A 16,176-nucleotide genomic window follows, 5' to 3' on the forward strand; every position below is an offset into this window, starting at 1 on the left:
ATCGAGCAGTCCAAATTTTTAGACAAGGGCTTAAATATGCAATGTTTAAACAAACTTAATTGAGCATTCGCTTGGTTTGGAGCATTGGTTTGAAATAACTGTAGACACGAATTTCCTTCCCCGCACAGACGTGGGATAATGCATCATGGCGAATTTCTGCTAGTGTACCTTGCCACGACACACTTCCGTGTGCTGAAGATCACCGCGGTTGACGGGGGCATAACTGCAACCTCTTTGTCGCCTGACCTTTCCGGCACCAGATCAAGAACCTGATCGACTATGCACGCACGCATGCGCTTCCCTCGGTGGCACTGTCCGAAACATTGAGTCCCGAAACTCACTGTAAATGAGTCTGTTTTGGCTCTTGGGAGACGAAAGCCATGCTCCGAGCCAAATGTGTACGAAAAACCGGGCAGTCTGTCTAAAATACGGTCCCAATTATTGCGAGCGGAAATACATTGGCTCTATGGGGATGGTGCCAACAGTTTTGGCCCCAAAATTGCAAAGTCCAAATTTTTAGATTATGTTATATCGGTCGGCGACTGTAATTCTATGCTTTAGGCACCTGTATAACCTTCGACAAATCCACTGCAGTGTATGTGCTTCAATTTGACAACATATTTGTGTGCATTTGAGGGAGCAACTTTGGCCATGGTAATATGTTGTGAGAGAATACCTGGAGCCATCTTTGTTGGAGCAGCTTTCACAGTGGAAGACAGAGTGTCATCCCGTCCTTTATTGCGGCGACGAATGGGACTCCCCACAGACCCTCGAGAAGGGGTACCCTGCTCATCCAGAGTGTGAGCAAACACATTTAGTAGTCTGCCAAAGAGCAAAAGTCATGTCCCTTAGCTTATCCCCGTATTATCCGTTGCTACCATCTGCAACTGATTATCTGGAAAAAAGTAGCGTTATTCTGACCCGCCCATACGGAAACGTGTCCATTTGCTGAGCTTTGCATTGTACTCGAAGAACGTCACCCTTCATTACTCTGGCAAGATAAGGAAGAATCACAGGTGAAACTCTCAAGGAAGCTTGTTTATGCTTGGCTTGTTAGTAATAACATGGTAAAATTCGGTTTAAAGAACCCCCATTAGGCAAGCAAACTCCTAGTTTCATTCCCTGCACTGATTCTCTTATGTGGAACAAGATTCTAAGATTCTGTGGAACAAAAGAAGGCCAAACACTTTTAATTGGAATATTCCACCTTATGAACCTCTCGAAGACTTTGCATTTTGGACACAACTCTGCAATCATGTCTCACTGTTTGCACTTGAAACACAAATGTTTCATCAACAATACAGTATAGCTGACCTTTGAACATGATCAAGTTAAGCAAAAGCATCAAGTATACTTGTAGGAAGCAGAGATTTTCTCTCCAATGAGAAGAAACATTTCCTTGGAGGTAAAAAGGACTGAGTAAAGAAGGCAACACATACCGCATGGTGTGCTGAAACAACTTATCGAGCAGTGGTACAAGATTACGGTCTTTAACGCAAGGCCACGCTTCTTCTTGGCCTGGATCTCCTTCCTTAGGTTGGATGCACTTAAAACAGGCACCTGCATACCCCATTGAGACATTGCTTTCAAATGGTGAAAACACTAGTAGATTACATTTCAAAATGTGCGCACCCAGATACTTGAAAAAAAATTGCTCATTTGAGGAAATTTTGTGACTGCACATGCTTGTGCTGATGTTGATATACTGTGACTGTTCTTTCTCGAAAAATTTCCTAACCTGCTACAAGATGACCAGAGAGCACCAGCAGGTGCTGATGAGCATGAATATCCAGAGCCAGAGGTGATGCTGTTAGAAGAGCCACTAGGAAGGCCAACAGTCCTCCAGCACTTTCCAGTGGAGTGGCTACACCACCTGCACTGCTCACAATTCATTTCATTCTTACTGTAGCAGAGGCTCAGACACAACAATGTTTCCAAACATGTTATCAATGACTTTGGTCACATATCTTTGCAAGCACAATACGTACGGTTACATGTGTTGTTTTCAAACAGAGAACACATTAAAGAGTGTCGTAACCCTGTCGTCTAATTTTGCAGCTTATTTGCGTATCAACGTAACTGAAGCATTGGCGCGCATGAATGCTCAGCTGCAATGGCTTATTCGACGGAACGGAATCATTGGTGCACGAGTGCTACGTCTGGAATGAGCAACATGGTGCGTGAAAATATTGTAGTAGAAGCACACAAAAGTATGCTGTGCAGAGCATAAACGTAATGCTCGTAAAAGTAAACTTGTATGCATATTACGAGTGAAGCGTGAAAATTTGAGATGCACGAACAAATGTTTATTCGCAAATTAGTAGAAAAATTTTCAATAGCGCAAATGCCACTGCAACCAAATACTGTTTGGGTGCACCACCAAATGCGTGTGAAATGCGATAGCATAGCAGCAGACGAAGGACGGTGCTTGTGTTGTGACAAAGCAGCTGTGGCGCAACGTCCAAGCGTAGACAGCAGGAAGTAGACAAACATTTGTCTGCCGGAAAACCCACCCACAGAGCCATGCTGCTGGTGTACATGATTTGTGTGGGACGCAACGGCACCATAACACGGGTGCCGTGACGTGCGTTCACTTCCCGTGTACTCTTTGGAGCGCAACATCTTGCCAACAGTATGGCTTTATGGCTCTTTTTTGGCCAACGCACCTCCCGCTGTGACGGTGGCACATCTGCAAGCTCTGTACTAGCGCGAATGCTCTGCAGTGTCCTTACCGCCAGACGAGGAGGACGGCGCAACGAGTGAGTGAGCTTCTCTGCTGATGCGGCGCAATGTACGAGGGGGAGCTTCGCAAGTGTGTTGCAGAAATGCTATTGCCTTATTGCCTCATTGTGCAATGTATTGGTTCTCACACAACAGATGTCGTGCCAAACATCACCTCTTTTGCCAACCCCGCGTGGCCCAAATGCTGTGCATCATGACATCATCATACAGTGCTCCAATGCACTTAATTGGAGCATGCTTTTTCACGTGCGCACCATTCCTCGAGTGAAAATTGCCGACTGCCGATCGTCGGCCAGTGGTGGGTTTTTGGTCAGCAAACCACTTTGTCGGCCACAGCACCTTGGACCAACGTAGGTCTAATGTTGCTCACGGTGCTGGTTGGCAAACAGCGTTGGGCCGAGAAGTTGTGTGCACAAGTCACAGGCGTGCTATCGAGAGGTCGGCATAATTAGGCCGGGCCAATGTCGGCCCTGCACTGCAAACCAACTCGAAAACAACGCGACTGCTACTCAAAACAAAAAATGCAAGAAAAGGTGCTGCTTTATGGTTCTCAGAATTCAACGTATCCGAATTAATTCTTTCCTCTTGCAAAATTATTTTGAGACAAGATGAAGATTAACTTCCGATGACCTTTGGTAGCTTCAGTTGGTAGCGTGCTGGCTTGCTGAGCTCAAGATCGTGGGTTTGATCCAGGTTGAGGGCTGTAGCAATGTGAGCCTTTGCTTCAAACACCCTACCCTCTGGCACGTACCGGATGGAGCTACACAAGTGTCAGCTAACCCACCTTACTTATGAATCTACTTCCAGTTATTAGCAATAATGAATCAGTTTCGTGAGAGTCAAAGCGTGTTTTTGTTTGTTCTCGTGTAGCAATTTTATGCCTCTATGACTGATGTTGAGGTAATGCAATAGTAGCTGCATGGTACCATACTGCAATGGGATCAGAGTACTGCATAACCATGGGCCCTGCTCCTTATTACAGCTGGTCCATAGCTGGCCCATCGTTGCTGTTAATCCATGAGCCGCTGTCTAGCCTACTAATGGCCAGCCACTGCCCGGACTTGGTTCTACACTCTCCTGGTGTTAGCCCAATGTCTTATAGGTTGGCCCGCTACATTAGTCCAATATTGGCAGTATTAAGTCGCACCGTGTAAAGCCAACGCTATACCCCAAGCTTGGCCCAACTTTTTTTTGCAAGCACGTCCCAACGACTTTTAGGTCAGAAGCATACGTCTGCCCGGCATTTTGCCAATGTTGTTTTTCCCCTTAGGTTGCAACAAAGCAATCTCAAATACAGCACTGTTTGTTGTCCGCAAAAATGATTGCAGATTAAGTGCATCAAATGAAAAAAAAAAGAAAGAAAAAATATGATGGCTGTGTTTGGGGTCACAGCCATTGAGATCTGATGTACAACTATGTCATTTTGACTCGTTTTGTATCGCCAATGCCCTTGCGTTAAGTAACACCCGTGTATAACGATGCTGTCAGTTGCAGTCGTTATAGGAGGGATATTGCTGTAGAATTCAATAGCTGAGGGACTATCAGCGCCTTGCTACAGAACTCGCGCCATGCACATTATCCTCGAATGACGCGAAAGAGACTAACTACGAAAAAGGCTGGGAAAACCAATATTTCATTTGAAACAGCATTGTAGTTTTGACTACTTCTGGTACGTAGTGTCTGAACTACACAGCATCACGCTTAAGTGCATCCAGTTGCATAATGTACTACGTCAAGGGACCGCATTTCATAATGTAGCCTTTAAAACATTGCACAAAATTTGGCAGAACATTTAATGGCATAAGAAGCAATTTTGCCTCAGGTTATTGAACCTTGCAAACAATGATGCCACTGCGTTTCAGTCCGTGTGATACTGAGCCAGGTTTCATTGTCAATGTCTCTATCCCCAGGAACCAGTTCATGACGGTCGTCGCCACACCATGCTGCATTCAAAATCTGTGCAGCTGTTACTTTAGAATCAGGGACTTGGTCTTCCCCTTGCTGCTGTGCATGTTGAAGAGCATGCATGCGGTCGACGACTCATAGACGTGTGCTTCCGTATTCTCTTGCTTTTTGCACCGCCAGCTCCGTGGTTTCTATTCAATACTCAGAATCATTGAAAGGCCGTACTTCTTGTCGATGAATATCTCCTTCGTTCTACGACGATGCTCACCGACGATTGCGAGTTTGATGTACAGGGCGGATTACCTTTACGTTTTTTCAGTGAAGACGCCATTGTTAAATCGTAGCCAATACACGAAACTGGAGTGATGTGAAGAACCAGAAAAACAAAGCGCCAAACCTAGCGTAAAAAGAGGGTCACATGGCGCTCCCATTCCCATGGTGTTGTAGCATTCTCAGAAGAGGGCAATGCACCAGCGGCAGTGCGTCCGACATCACTATATGAGTATCGCTTATGTACATACTCGGAACAGCGTGTTCTATCGTTATACTTGGGTCCTTCCTCCGTAGAAACGATGCATACAGCAAGCTATTGTCAAGACACGGTGTGCGTGTCATGTTGGGACAATGTCCTCAATTGCACTATTGCCCATCCCATACGTACATGGCATGAAGAGATGAGTCCAAGACACAACCCCAGGCAAAGCTGTAGATTGTTGCCGGGTAATCCACAATTAGACAGGCTAGGGCCTGACAGCAACCGTGCTGTTGGAGAAGGCATTCGTAACTCGTTTCATTTCTCGTGTACAAACTTACCTGCTCATATCGGTTAGCAGACACATGCAGCTTGCTCCAGAGTCGCGCAATGACCCGCGATAGAGATCCCTCCATGTAGGGTGAATACTCTCGTGGCAATTTACAGTTGAAGGGCTTCACCAAGCCATGGACTTGCGGGTGAGCAGAGGTGTTCTCGTGAAAGAGCCAACCCAAGAGTTGCATCGTTTCAGCCTCTGCTTCAGCGGCGACTACTGTTTCGTCCACTCCATCTTTTGCAAAATACAGCTGGGGGACGCACCTGCAATAGGTAATTTATTGCCATAATTACCCAGCCGTGGGGAAACGGAAGATAGAAAATAAAATTCCAATTAAATTCCAATAGAATAAGTACGTTATTACATTAGTAGTATTCCCTAGCCATTTTCAGGGAAATATAGGCAACAACTTTGTCATTGTCCCTTTGTGTGTGGGAATCCCAAAGAAGCACATGTCTCAGGCAATGGTGACTGACGATCCTCAATTCCCCCTAAAGAATCTACGCAGTGACAGTTATAAAGATGAGAATTGGATTCCTCTATCTTTTCAGTTGGTTTACACTGGGAAAGTTTTCGGGTGTGTTGCCTATTTCGGGACAAAAATGTAGCAAAAATTATTTCCGTTTGTCAGTGGTCAGACAGAAACGGGCATGATAACAAAGCGGAAGAAATGCAGCCTCAACTCTTGCAGATACCAATTTATGTAGACTTGTTTTCCTCACGTAATTCCCCCTCTATAGTGTTGTAGAGTTGTACAGTCTCATTTCTCCAGCAAATTCCACCATTTGAAGCGACATCAACACCTGGAGGCACAGATACGAAATCTACGAAAAGGCGTGCAAGTACGACGTAGAGTCAGACAAAACTCGTATTGCGTTCTTTCTTCATGTGGGCGGAAAAGAGGTCCTACAACGTCCTAAAACGTCCTACAGAGCAAGGTTTAATTAAAACACAGAAACCTCGTCAATGACAGCTGTTACATAGTAGTGTAGGCACTCGATTCCTGCAAACTTTTGCTAATTGCTTAGAGCTGAGCCACGCTGTTGCGCTGCTCGAAGAATGTCAGTGCGGACGCAAAGTGTCAATGTCGGAGCCTTGTTTCTCACTGGCATCATCGGCACCGTCTTGCTGCACATCATCGGAGGCAACAGCAGCAATCACACCGTCATCAGTCATAGCTGCGCACGCGTCATCATCCTTATCAACGTCAACGTAGTCAGAAGCCGCAGCATCATGTACGGCAGTCGCAGTGAGCCTCTGCATCAGGGATCGCAGCTCAGCTAGGGGAATGTCTTCATCAGCCAACGGGCCGTAAGCAGCAGACCCTCGGCTTGGAGTTTTCCCCTCTAGAACCGGACAGTTGCTCGAGATATTTCCAAATGACTCGACTGGTCAACATGACCCAACGCACACAAATAGAAAAGGGGGTCATCGTGCACAGTTGTCTCCCCTATGGAGGAATGTAGGTCCCTGACGTGTGACGGGAATAACCCCAACACAGGGAAAAGGGTGACGAAGCGGGGTCAGCGTCTCCTCTTACTCACGGTAGTCCGGATAACTGAAGCTGGATTACAAGAATTTTCAACTTTCGTTCCCTGGAATTCTTGTCCGAGTCCGGAAGCTGAACTCCGGATAAACGAGAACAAAATACATGGAGGAAAATCCGTTCCCGTGCCTTTTGTCCGGATACTGCGGGATCCGGATAAATGAAGTCCGGATAAATGAAGTCCGGATAAACGGGGGTCGGCTGTATTTTCTCGCTTTCTCTCCGGTTCCTTCATGGCTTTTTTCCCCATAAATGTGATATTCAATCAATGGCAGTATTTTATTCAGGAAGTAAGAACCGCTGCCATTGAAATGAAGCTGAACCATTGTGCGCCCATAGGAAGTAAGATGCAAAGCGTTCGAATAGACCTCTACCAGAGAAACGTCATCATGACATTGGTAGACAGACTGAAACCGGAAGAAGAGGTCTGGGTTTCACGAACGGGCACTTGTTCGCTGCCTCCCATTGAAAGAAAAGCAGGACCGAGGGTCGCGTCCCTTTAAGGGACCATATCGCAATCCCCTCCAGACCGTTACCTTCGTGCGCGACCTTCACCTCTAACTTCGAGCGTAGTTCAATTCAACCAAATTTGTGGCGCTGTCGAACACTATGACGTCATTCGTTTTCAAACAGGGAGAGGTCTATTGTTGGACATAAACGAAAACGATCTAAGCGTGTTGCACTCCTCCGCGGCCAACTCAAGGTCTAACTCAACTGCTCGCGCGCGCTGCACCTGCGTAATGCTATTTTGTGTGCTAAGTAGCTTGGAAGTAACTCGTTCTTTTTTTAAGTAACTCAGTAACTGCGAGTTACATTTCAGGCTGAATAACTTTGTTATTAACTTAGTTACATTTTGCACACGGTAACTTAACTTGTAACGAGTTCTTTTTGACGGGTAACTTCTCAATCTATGGTTTTGAGCTTTTTACCTTTTTACCCCCCTCGCAACAATAAACCGAGAAGCTGTGTGACATCGCTCTGGCGGGAAACAGCGACCAGAACCCCAGAACACGTGGAGGGAACATAGCAGGACAACTTGTGGCTACATTATGCGTCACCATTCTGAAAGTTGGCTTCACCTAACGCCTGCTTGCTTTAGCAGAAGCTCGCTTTAGATCACTGTCGCGCGACTCGCGGGTGAAAAGCACGTGCTAAGTCTTTTGAATCATCTCGCGTGTTTGGGCAGCATTCGCCAAAAACGGAGACACAAAAGCGTTACAACCGACCTCTTTCATTGACAGCAACGAAAAATGAACAGTCACTGTCTATTTTTCTTGCCTCAATGTTTATTTTGGTTTAATTCGTTTGATACGAATTTCGGATGATACGAATTTTTTCCGCGACCCCGTGAGATTCGTATCATCGAGATTCTACTGTATTATGATTCACTTTTCCGACGGTTTACCGAGAACGACAAGTTGAAGGATGGCAAGGATTTTGTGCAGATATCGGATTTTACCAAAATTAATTAATTAATAATTTTGCGATCGCGGTGTTCACAGACGTCTGCAACAGGAAACACTGGAGGCCACCCGGTATCACGTGATATTCAAGTACAACGTAACGCATTTGAGACAGGTTACCAATTACTATAACGGCAACTCTTGATCAGTTGGATTTAAACTGTGCAATGAACACCATCTATTGGGCTTTGTCTTTCTCGTGTCTTGGTGTCGTCTGCTCCTCTGACATTACCCCAGTGTGAGTAGAGTGAGCAGAAGATGAAAGCTGTCATTTCTACGGAGGTCTATACTTTATGCTCTAGCATTCTGGGATGCACATTGTAGCTGGCCACGACCCGCCAGCTGACCTGCCAGCCTAGTTGTTCTAAATAGATGGTGAGTGAGTCGCGCAGCAATCTCAAATTGGATCGCTAAAAAAAAATGCACAGAGCTTCTATAGGACCAATGACGCCTGCGTTCTGTCCCGTCGTTGACTTTTCCTCGTATGATGGCATATACTTGATGCCACGTCACTTGGTATATCAAATGTTGCAAATTCCACCCTGCATTAGTAGGGTAAGCAGCAAAATCTTTAATCCAACAATATCTTAAGTTTAGAGATGCTCACTTGACAAGTTGTGTCGCAGCTGCCATCCGCACCCGGCTGTCTTCGTCTCCGAGGAGGTCCACAAGGATTTCAAAGACTAGTATTTCTTGGTAAGTCGCTGCACGAGGATGCACTGTTTGAATGACCTTTCGTGAGATGTGGCTAATATGCTCCAAAGAACGAAACGGCAGTTCACCAATCATCTCGGCCATTTCCACCTGTAGATACAGGCGCTAAATGAAGCACCGCTCCAGTATGACATGAAACACACCTTGAGCAACCAATACGAGCTGTCCTTTGAGTCTATACATGCTTGGAGCAGTAAAGGTACGAGCGTTGCGTGACAGGAACGGAGCATGCTCGTGAGGCATAGACGGACAGCCTGGATGCCCGTGCGGCTGGCCACCGAAGATGAGCTACGGACCACACCTTCTATGTGAGCCACAAGGTCAGCCAGCTTGGGAACATCTACACCAGAGGGAGACACTTAGGAAAACTTTTATTCTGAGATAGGTAAGATGCCTAACCTACCGGGCCTAGGTGACTGCTTTCGTGCCCAGTAGTTCCAGCTGGGGCTGGCCAGCTTCAGGGTATACCCCAAGTAGTGGCCAATCATTAATGCTGTCTGCCCACATAACAGAGGATCAGAGTGGTTGATCAACTCCAGCACATCCCACAGCTTTTGTACACCATCTGATTCAAAAAGAGGGATGGATAAAATCCCACTTTAGAGATATCAACTCAAGTATACCAAAACCATAGCGATCTCATCACATGGCCCCCCTGTCGAGCCACATGATGCCCCATAAACCACTTGTTGCAGGAAACCCTTAACATCGCACATTCAAATCTGTCTGCAATGCTCTATTTTCCTATGTTTTTAGCACTGGCCCACAAGCCCAGTCTGATATGAGTCTGGAATGCAGTGCTGCCACAAGTGGGTACACTGCTCCTTTAGAACTAAATGATATTGTGACCCACATTCTTTCATAGAGAAACCCTTTCATTTCCAAATTCTCATCAATCCACCCAGTATGGTTGAAACCAACTGCATGCAACCAATGCTCAAGCATTTAAGCAATTCTATTGTTGTACTGGTGTGAGACTGCATATATATACTGCACCTTGGTCAGGCACCTGGTGAACATGCAGGTCAAGAAAAAGTGCTGGTGGGTAAAGGAGCAGACATCGGGTGAGGCAGCCCACGGCGAGGACCTTGAGACTGACACGGACGTTGCGGTCGGGGATCAGGACCCCAGGGGTGCCAGTCAGCAGAAACGATGATGCAAGAAGCCGAGCACAGTACTTTATTGGGATGTCCGCATCAACGTACGAACCCGTGTTGCCAAACTGAAAAGCAACAACCATTGTCGAGACATAAATGCGATACACTTTCGTATGGTTATAAAAATCATTCCGCTATTTTGCAGCACAATACAGTAAAGCCTCCAAAGTCTGCCACCTCCCTACCTCGGAAAAAACTCCCCATGTCGGACAAGATTTCATTGTACCGGCAGGCTCCATGTGAAACTCCAGCTCCCTATCTCGGAAGTAGGACAGGGTTTTCCCTGCTAAGTCTGACCTCAATCTCTGCCCACCTTTACACCAAAGAGACCCAAAATGAGCCCCTTCACTTTCGCCCTTTTTTTTTCCTATACTGGTCTCAAAGTTTTGTTGTTTTAGTTTTTTTTAGTCCAAAAACGGGTGTTGTCAATCTACATTGTAACTATTCTTTTTGTGATTACTTGTCTGTGGTTTGTCTAGAGCCTTTGAATGCGCACTGCACCAAGGCAATGAAAAGTGGGCTGATTCCGAGTGGGTTTAAATTATCGAGCAAGCAGCACGTTGCTCGAAAAGCTCTAAAAGTAATGCCATTGAGTGGAATCTGCATAGAATCGAATCAATCGAATAGAATCGAGGGTAGAGAAGTACCACTAATGACCAGAAATTGAAGAAGGGTCGTATTCTGTAACTCGGACACCTCCCTATGTGGGACACACTTGGGCTCCCAAGATAGGGAGGTTTTACTGCACTTGAAAGACTCTCAGTTGCCACGACATTATTCAGAATAGGACAAGAAAAATGGTGAGAAAGCATCCCCATGCATCGCATTAATTCCGCCTCAGATAATATGATCGCATTGAAAAGTTTCCACAGGCACCCATACATAAGGAAGTGTGGTTCACTCCAACATGGATGCAGTCTGCACCAGATACATCAAAACATACAAGTAAGTTGTACGTGCAAAAATGAAAATTTGCGTTGCTTATCCTTTGTTTGTTTATTGTAGTTATTCGCGCATCACAAAAAAATGTGGATATTTTCTTCGCAGGTTCGTACAAAGAGTTACGGATATGATCATCACTGTCCAAATTAAGGGTACCGCCACATGAATAAACGACCGCTTGCCGGTGAAAACGTCCCGAGTTATGAATAGATGCCCTTTACCATAAGTAGCCAGTGCGATGGTAATGCGACAACATTGAATGCTCATCTGTGGACAGTAATACCCGATCCAAATAAGTAGTACTGAGGTATTTCTTTTTTGGGAATGAGCCATTTCTGTGCCTTCTTCACTTGGGTACTGAATGTAGGTGAGAATGTGGTTTGCCTTATTAGGTAGACAGATACCCAAAATGAAAAGAAACGTAGCCGGCCACTCCCCAACATTTCATTTGGTCACCCTTTTCGAATGACGTTGCAAAGTCATGCGTCTGGCTACATACATAAACCCCCAATCATTATTACTATTACCTATCCTTGGAAGAAACATCTGATACCTAAAGCACATGTGTGGGGTCCCAGCAAGCGCAGATCAAATGATTATGTTTTTGCTGTTCCTGGTGAAGGTTGAAGCTGAGCTGGAGTGTAGAAAGAAGTGAAGGTGTCGAAGGTGTTCGAACGCAGGACACAAACTCCATGTGTCGACAAGGAAGGGAAATGGCCAGAACGAAGACAAAGAGAAGCCTTCATCTCTGCGTTGAGCATATCTTACTCATGTTGCTCGTGTTATGCTCTTAGCGTACCTGACTTGTCATACTTCAGGGTCCGAAACAGTCATTCTGAGGTAACGCAAGTTCATGGGAAATAGCATACCTATCAGGACTAGCTTCATTCCTGCCATCAGAGGGAATGCTCAAGGGTACACTGTAAATGAACCCAGGCGGTCACTTAGGACCCATCAAAACATTGATTTTCTCGCATAAGTGTCTCATCCAGTGCCGCTCTTTCTCACGCACCAATTTTATTTTTCGAGCATGTTCCAATCTCCGCCAGGACCTGTATGACCAATACGAGTCCCATACAAGATAATCATAGGAGGCACCTTGCAGTGAACACATGCAGGAGAGAGACACCCTTCCTCAAGAGAAAACCTCACCTGGGGCTTTAACAAGAAGGGTTCAGGTTATAGGAAAATAAGGAGTTTTATATAGAAATAGGAGGAGAAAAATAACAATTCAAAAGCTAATAACTGCACGCTGCCCCGACGACAAGAAACAGGAGGACCTATCTAGAACCAGTCCAGATTTTACCATTCTTTTATGTCTCTCGAGTACATCCAAAGTGTCCAAAGTCTCATTGCTTTCCAATTTTATTTCGCGTGGACTTACCACAAATTCCAGCTTGCATGCTGGTGAAGAGCAGATGGAGACTTTTTCACCATTCCATTCTTGGTCAGATTTCAGCTCCAACTTTCGTAGAGATGACGGTCGCCTGATGGGGCTGTCTAATACTTTGTGAGCAAACAAAGAGGTCAAAAGGATCATGATGCTATCTCGACTCATACGAACCTACGAGCCGGGCAGAGCTTGAAAAGTCATCGCCGTCACAGGAGATGAGGCTCACAATGTCAGGATCTTCACTGGTAGTGCCTTCATCAGTATCGAGCAGTTGTTCTGACGACCCATAACTAGGAAGGCTCCCTAAACAGTTAGTCAAAATGAATGAAGCACAAATTGGAAAAATCTTTCTCCAAGTAGAGTTTTCAAATAGTATTCGCAGCCAGCTTTGGATATTTGTAGTTTTCATATACTGTTCCAATATTACTGAAACGTGGTGAAGCACCTTTGTTGGCACACTTTCGCATCAATATTGTGGATGAGACCGAGGCAGCTGCAAAATTTGCGTATGTAGTACATATAATGTGTTGCGCAATGACGCATTTTATGCCGACCCGAAACGCTCGATTGTCATTGCATTTTGGGTGGTGGTGTCACTGGCACATCTTGCATGAATGCCAAGTGAACCGAAAGCGAAAGGGAAATCACTTCCCTCACTCACAAGGATATGGAAATATCCAATCAGCTACTTTCCAAAAATGTCAAGCACAAAGATTGGTTCCCTCCTGTGTGAAGAGAGGTCTCTGGGTATGCTAAAGTTGCAAAAGTTCCGGTTACCAACCTCTAGACGTTCTCTGTCATCAAATATAGCGGACTTTGTCAACTAATGGCTGGATGGAGCTGTCTTGGATTACACTCTGCCTTCAAGAACAGTTATCTACCTACTATCCCAAAGCGAAGGGAGAAAGTACAAAAAAGGAGCTCTATTGAAGATGGTATGGAAAGCACCTCTTTCACATCTATCAGCCACTATAAATACTGTTCACTTACATAGAGCTTCAACCAGCCGACATGTGCAAAAACTAGTTTTTTCTGCGCGGCGAAACTTTTGCCCTGTGACACCTTTCTTTTTTTTTTTTTTTTCATTTTCTTTAACTAGAATATTCCATGGGTATTCCATAGAATATTCCATGGGTATGACAGGAAACGTGCACTGAAATGCAATTTCTGACAGGATGGATGTGCTGGTGAATGCAGTCCTATACAGCATCCTATGGATAGTTGCAAAAAAATCCTGATCCTGTCCTGGGATGCACATTCAGAAGTCCAGAAATCCTAGCATTGGAAACCTGGCTTGCAAATCCGAACGGAGTGCCCCAAAAAAGTTCCTTCCAAGGTTACAGGCTACCAGTAGTAAGCAATACTGCCGTGCCACAGTGAAATGAAATTGGAGCGAGTGACAGACGCTTTCTCAATATTCCACTTCCCATGCTCTGTCTCAGGGCATGTAGTACGGAGAATAGAGGAACTGCATAACGGCTCCAATTCATTACAAGTCCACCATTTTTGTTTCTTGCCTGTATCAACCTGAGCACAGTGGGTACCAACACGTGAGGTATTTAGAGCACAGTGTTACCTATCTTTGGATCCTCGCTGTCGTCTGCAAGGTCGACTTCATCTTCAAGGTTGAGGGAAGATCCCAAGCCTAAAAGATAAATGTTTCAGCCAACATTAATGACACCTTAAATGCGCAACTTAATAATTTTAGACTCGCGTTAAAATCCATTGAGCAAAGTTTCTTAAAGGAGCAGAGGAGACCGATATGGTTCGGCACCAAATATTTCTCTTCCGAAAACAGCTTTCATATTAATAAAACAAGCTTTAAGGATTAACACCCCTTCTGCAGCTAAGGAAGCGATCGTAACATCATTATGCCGTCAGCCAGGCACGTCAGTGGCAGCGCAGGCGATTGTCTTTCAGTGCATACTGAATACTAAGTGAAAATACCTCAGTAACCATGCCAAGTTCTCTTACTAGTGAGAGCTCTGACGCGACTGCGTTGCGTGGAACATGGTGTTACGCTCCCGGCCTACGAACACGTCCGACAATAACGAGAAACAACATTAAACGAGCCGATGACAGACACAATGCCTCCTGCCTGCCGGTTGGTTGCCAAGGCTACCAAGTCCCTCAAGTCGCTCCCTCTGATTGACCTTGTTCGCATTATGTTTCCTCCCATTTCCAGAGAGGGAATTCCAGAATACTCTCAATATTCGTCGTCTGCTCCCGTTTCATCAAACTGTGCAGGAACAACGCCACCAACTTTCGAGGGATTTTCGGTGCTACTATAGTTTCCGAATCAACTGTCTCCCAACTGATGTCACTTTAAGTGCAATGGAAACAGAGAGGAAAAGCCACATACCTAAGGTGTCAGCACGAGCCACTGGGTTGTGAATCAATGATTGTGTAACGCCTTCAGGGCAAAGAAGGACTTGCACAAGTGATGGCACCTGGAGCAGCTGCTGCAATGCTTCCAGTGCTGCAGTCACTATGGCATGGTCTTGGTTAGTGACGTGATGGAGCAGCAGCTCATAAACCTGCCATCGAGGCAACATATCCCATGGGTTCCAAAGCAGTGTAAACACAGGGATGTGCTTACCTTAAGGATTTCCTCCAGAGTTGGTATAGTCTTGTCTCGAGAGCCCAAATGAGGGACCAGCTGGCGTAAACAGACTAGAACTCCAATGATGACATGGATGCTACGAGTCTCCTGAACGGGTAGCACTAGCCCTAAGTGACAAAAATCTGCTCATCAATATACGGGGTTCACCAAGATAAATTTGAGATAAGAGAAATAGAAACAGTGTCGGGAAGCTAAAGTTTATGTTAGGGTATGTATTATGCCCAAAAATTCTACATCGATACTGCCACTTGGTCCGTTTCTTTGCGGATAAATCGTGAAACTTAAGAAACCGCCGTAACCTGACATTTCGAATAAGCTATACCTGTGTTTCAGGTCCTTCCGTTACATGGTGACACGGTCGAACGCGGCATTGCAGACGATATGCAAACCAAGTGAACAAGTGGAACAGAATGCAGAGGACTACCGTGCGAAGTCGCCTGCGACGCCACGTTCTGACGGAAGGGGCTGAAACACAGGTATAGCTGATTGGAAATGTTAGGCAGAAAAGGTTTTCTCCAATTTTCACGATTTATCCGCAGAGAAACGGACCAACTGGCAGTATAGACGTAAAATTTTGGGTCATAACACGTCCTCTAACATGTACTTCAGCCTCCCGACACTGTTTCTATTTCTTTTAGCTTCCTTCCAAACCTCAAAGTTTATCTCGGTGAACCCTGTACAATAAGAAAGCAACTTACCAAAGAGCTCTTGGAGTAGCGAGAGGAAAAACACATTGGGTTTTCGCGACCACTGACATACGGTGACTAGTGCCAATGCAGCCGAACGTCGCACCAGTGCGGAGGGACACGAGAGGTTCCGCAGGAAAGCGCGCATCAGCATCTGCGCAGAGAGGAAGATAGAGCAATCCTACAGTACAGAACA

At 45.5% G+C, this 16,176-nt stretch overlaps 1 protein-coding gene across 2 annotated transcripts in view; it reads right to left on the bottom strand.

Moving 5' to 3' along the window:
* Positions 1 to 16,176, bottom strand: part of LOC135377228 (huntingtin-like) — a 62,964-nt gene that overhangs the window by 27,343 nt on the left and 19,445 nt on the right. For both annotated transcript variants that reach the window (XM_064609524.1, XM_064609525.1), the window contains exons 6-20: positions 15,993 to 16,134; positions 15,271 to 15,401; positions 15,034 to 15,208; positions 14,248 to 14,316; positions 12,843 to 12,974; positions 12,663 to 12,784; positions 10,176 to 10,401; positions 9,583 to 9,744; positions 9,323 to 9,519; positions 9,073 to 9,269; positions 5,461 to 5,719; positions 5,309 to 5,409; positions 1,739 to 1,878; positions 1,440 to 1,560; positions 677 to 822 (exon numbers count right to left, since the gene is read on the bottom strand). In XM_064609524.1, coding sequence (XP_064465594.1) covers positions 677 to 822; positions 1,440 to 1,560; positions 1,739 to 1,878; positions 5,309 to 5,409; positions 5,461 to 5,719; positions 9,073 to 9,269; positions 9,323 to 9,519; positions 9,583 to 9,744; positions 10,176 to 10,401; positions 12,663 to 12,784; positions 12,843 to 12,974; positions 14,248 to 14,316; positions 15,034 to 15,208; positions 15,271 to 15,401; positions 15,993 to 16,134 — 2,320 coding nt within the window. The remainder of the gene's footprint in view (positions 1 to 676; positions 823 to 1,439; positions 1,561 to 1,738; positions 1,879 to 5,308; positions 5,410 to 5,460; positions 5,720 to 9,072; positions 9,270 to 9,322; positions 9,520 to 9,582; positions 9,745 to 10,175; positions 10,402 to 12,662; positions 12,785 to 12,842; positions 12,975 to 14,247; positions 14,317 to 15,033; positions 15,209 to 15,270; positions 15,402 to 15,992; positions 16,135 to 16,176) is intronic.

The sequence above is a fragment of the Ornithodoros turicata genome, chromosome 1, assembly GCF_037126465.1.
Source record: "Ornithodoros turicata isolate Travis chromosome 1, ASM3712646v1, whole genome shotgun sequence".
In the NCBI taxonomy this organism is placed as follows: Eukaryota; Metazoa; Arthropoda; class Arachnida; order Ixodida; family Argasidae; genus Ornithodoros; species Ornithodoros turicata.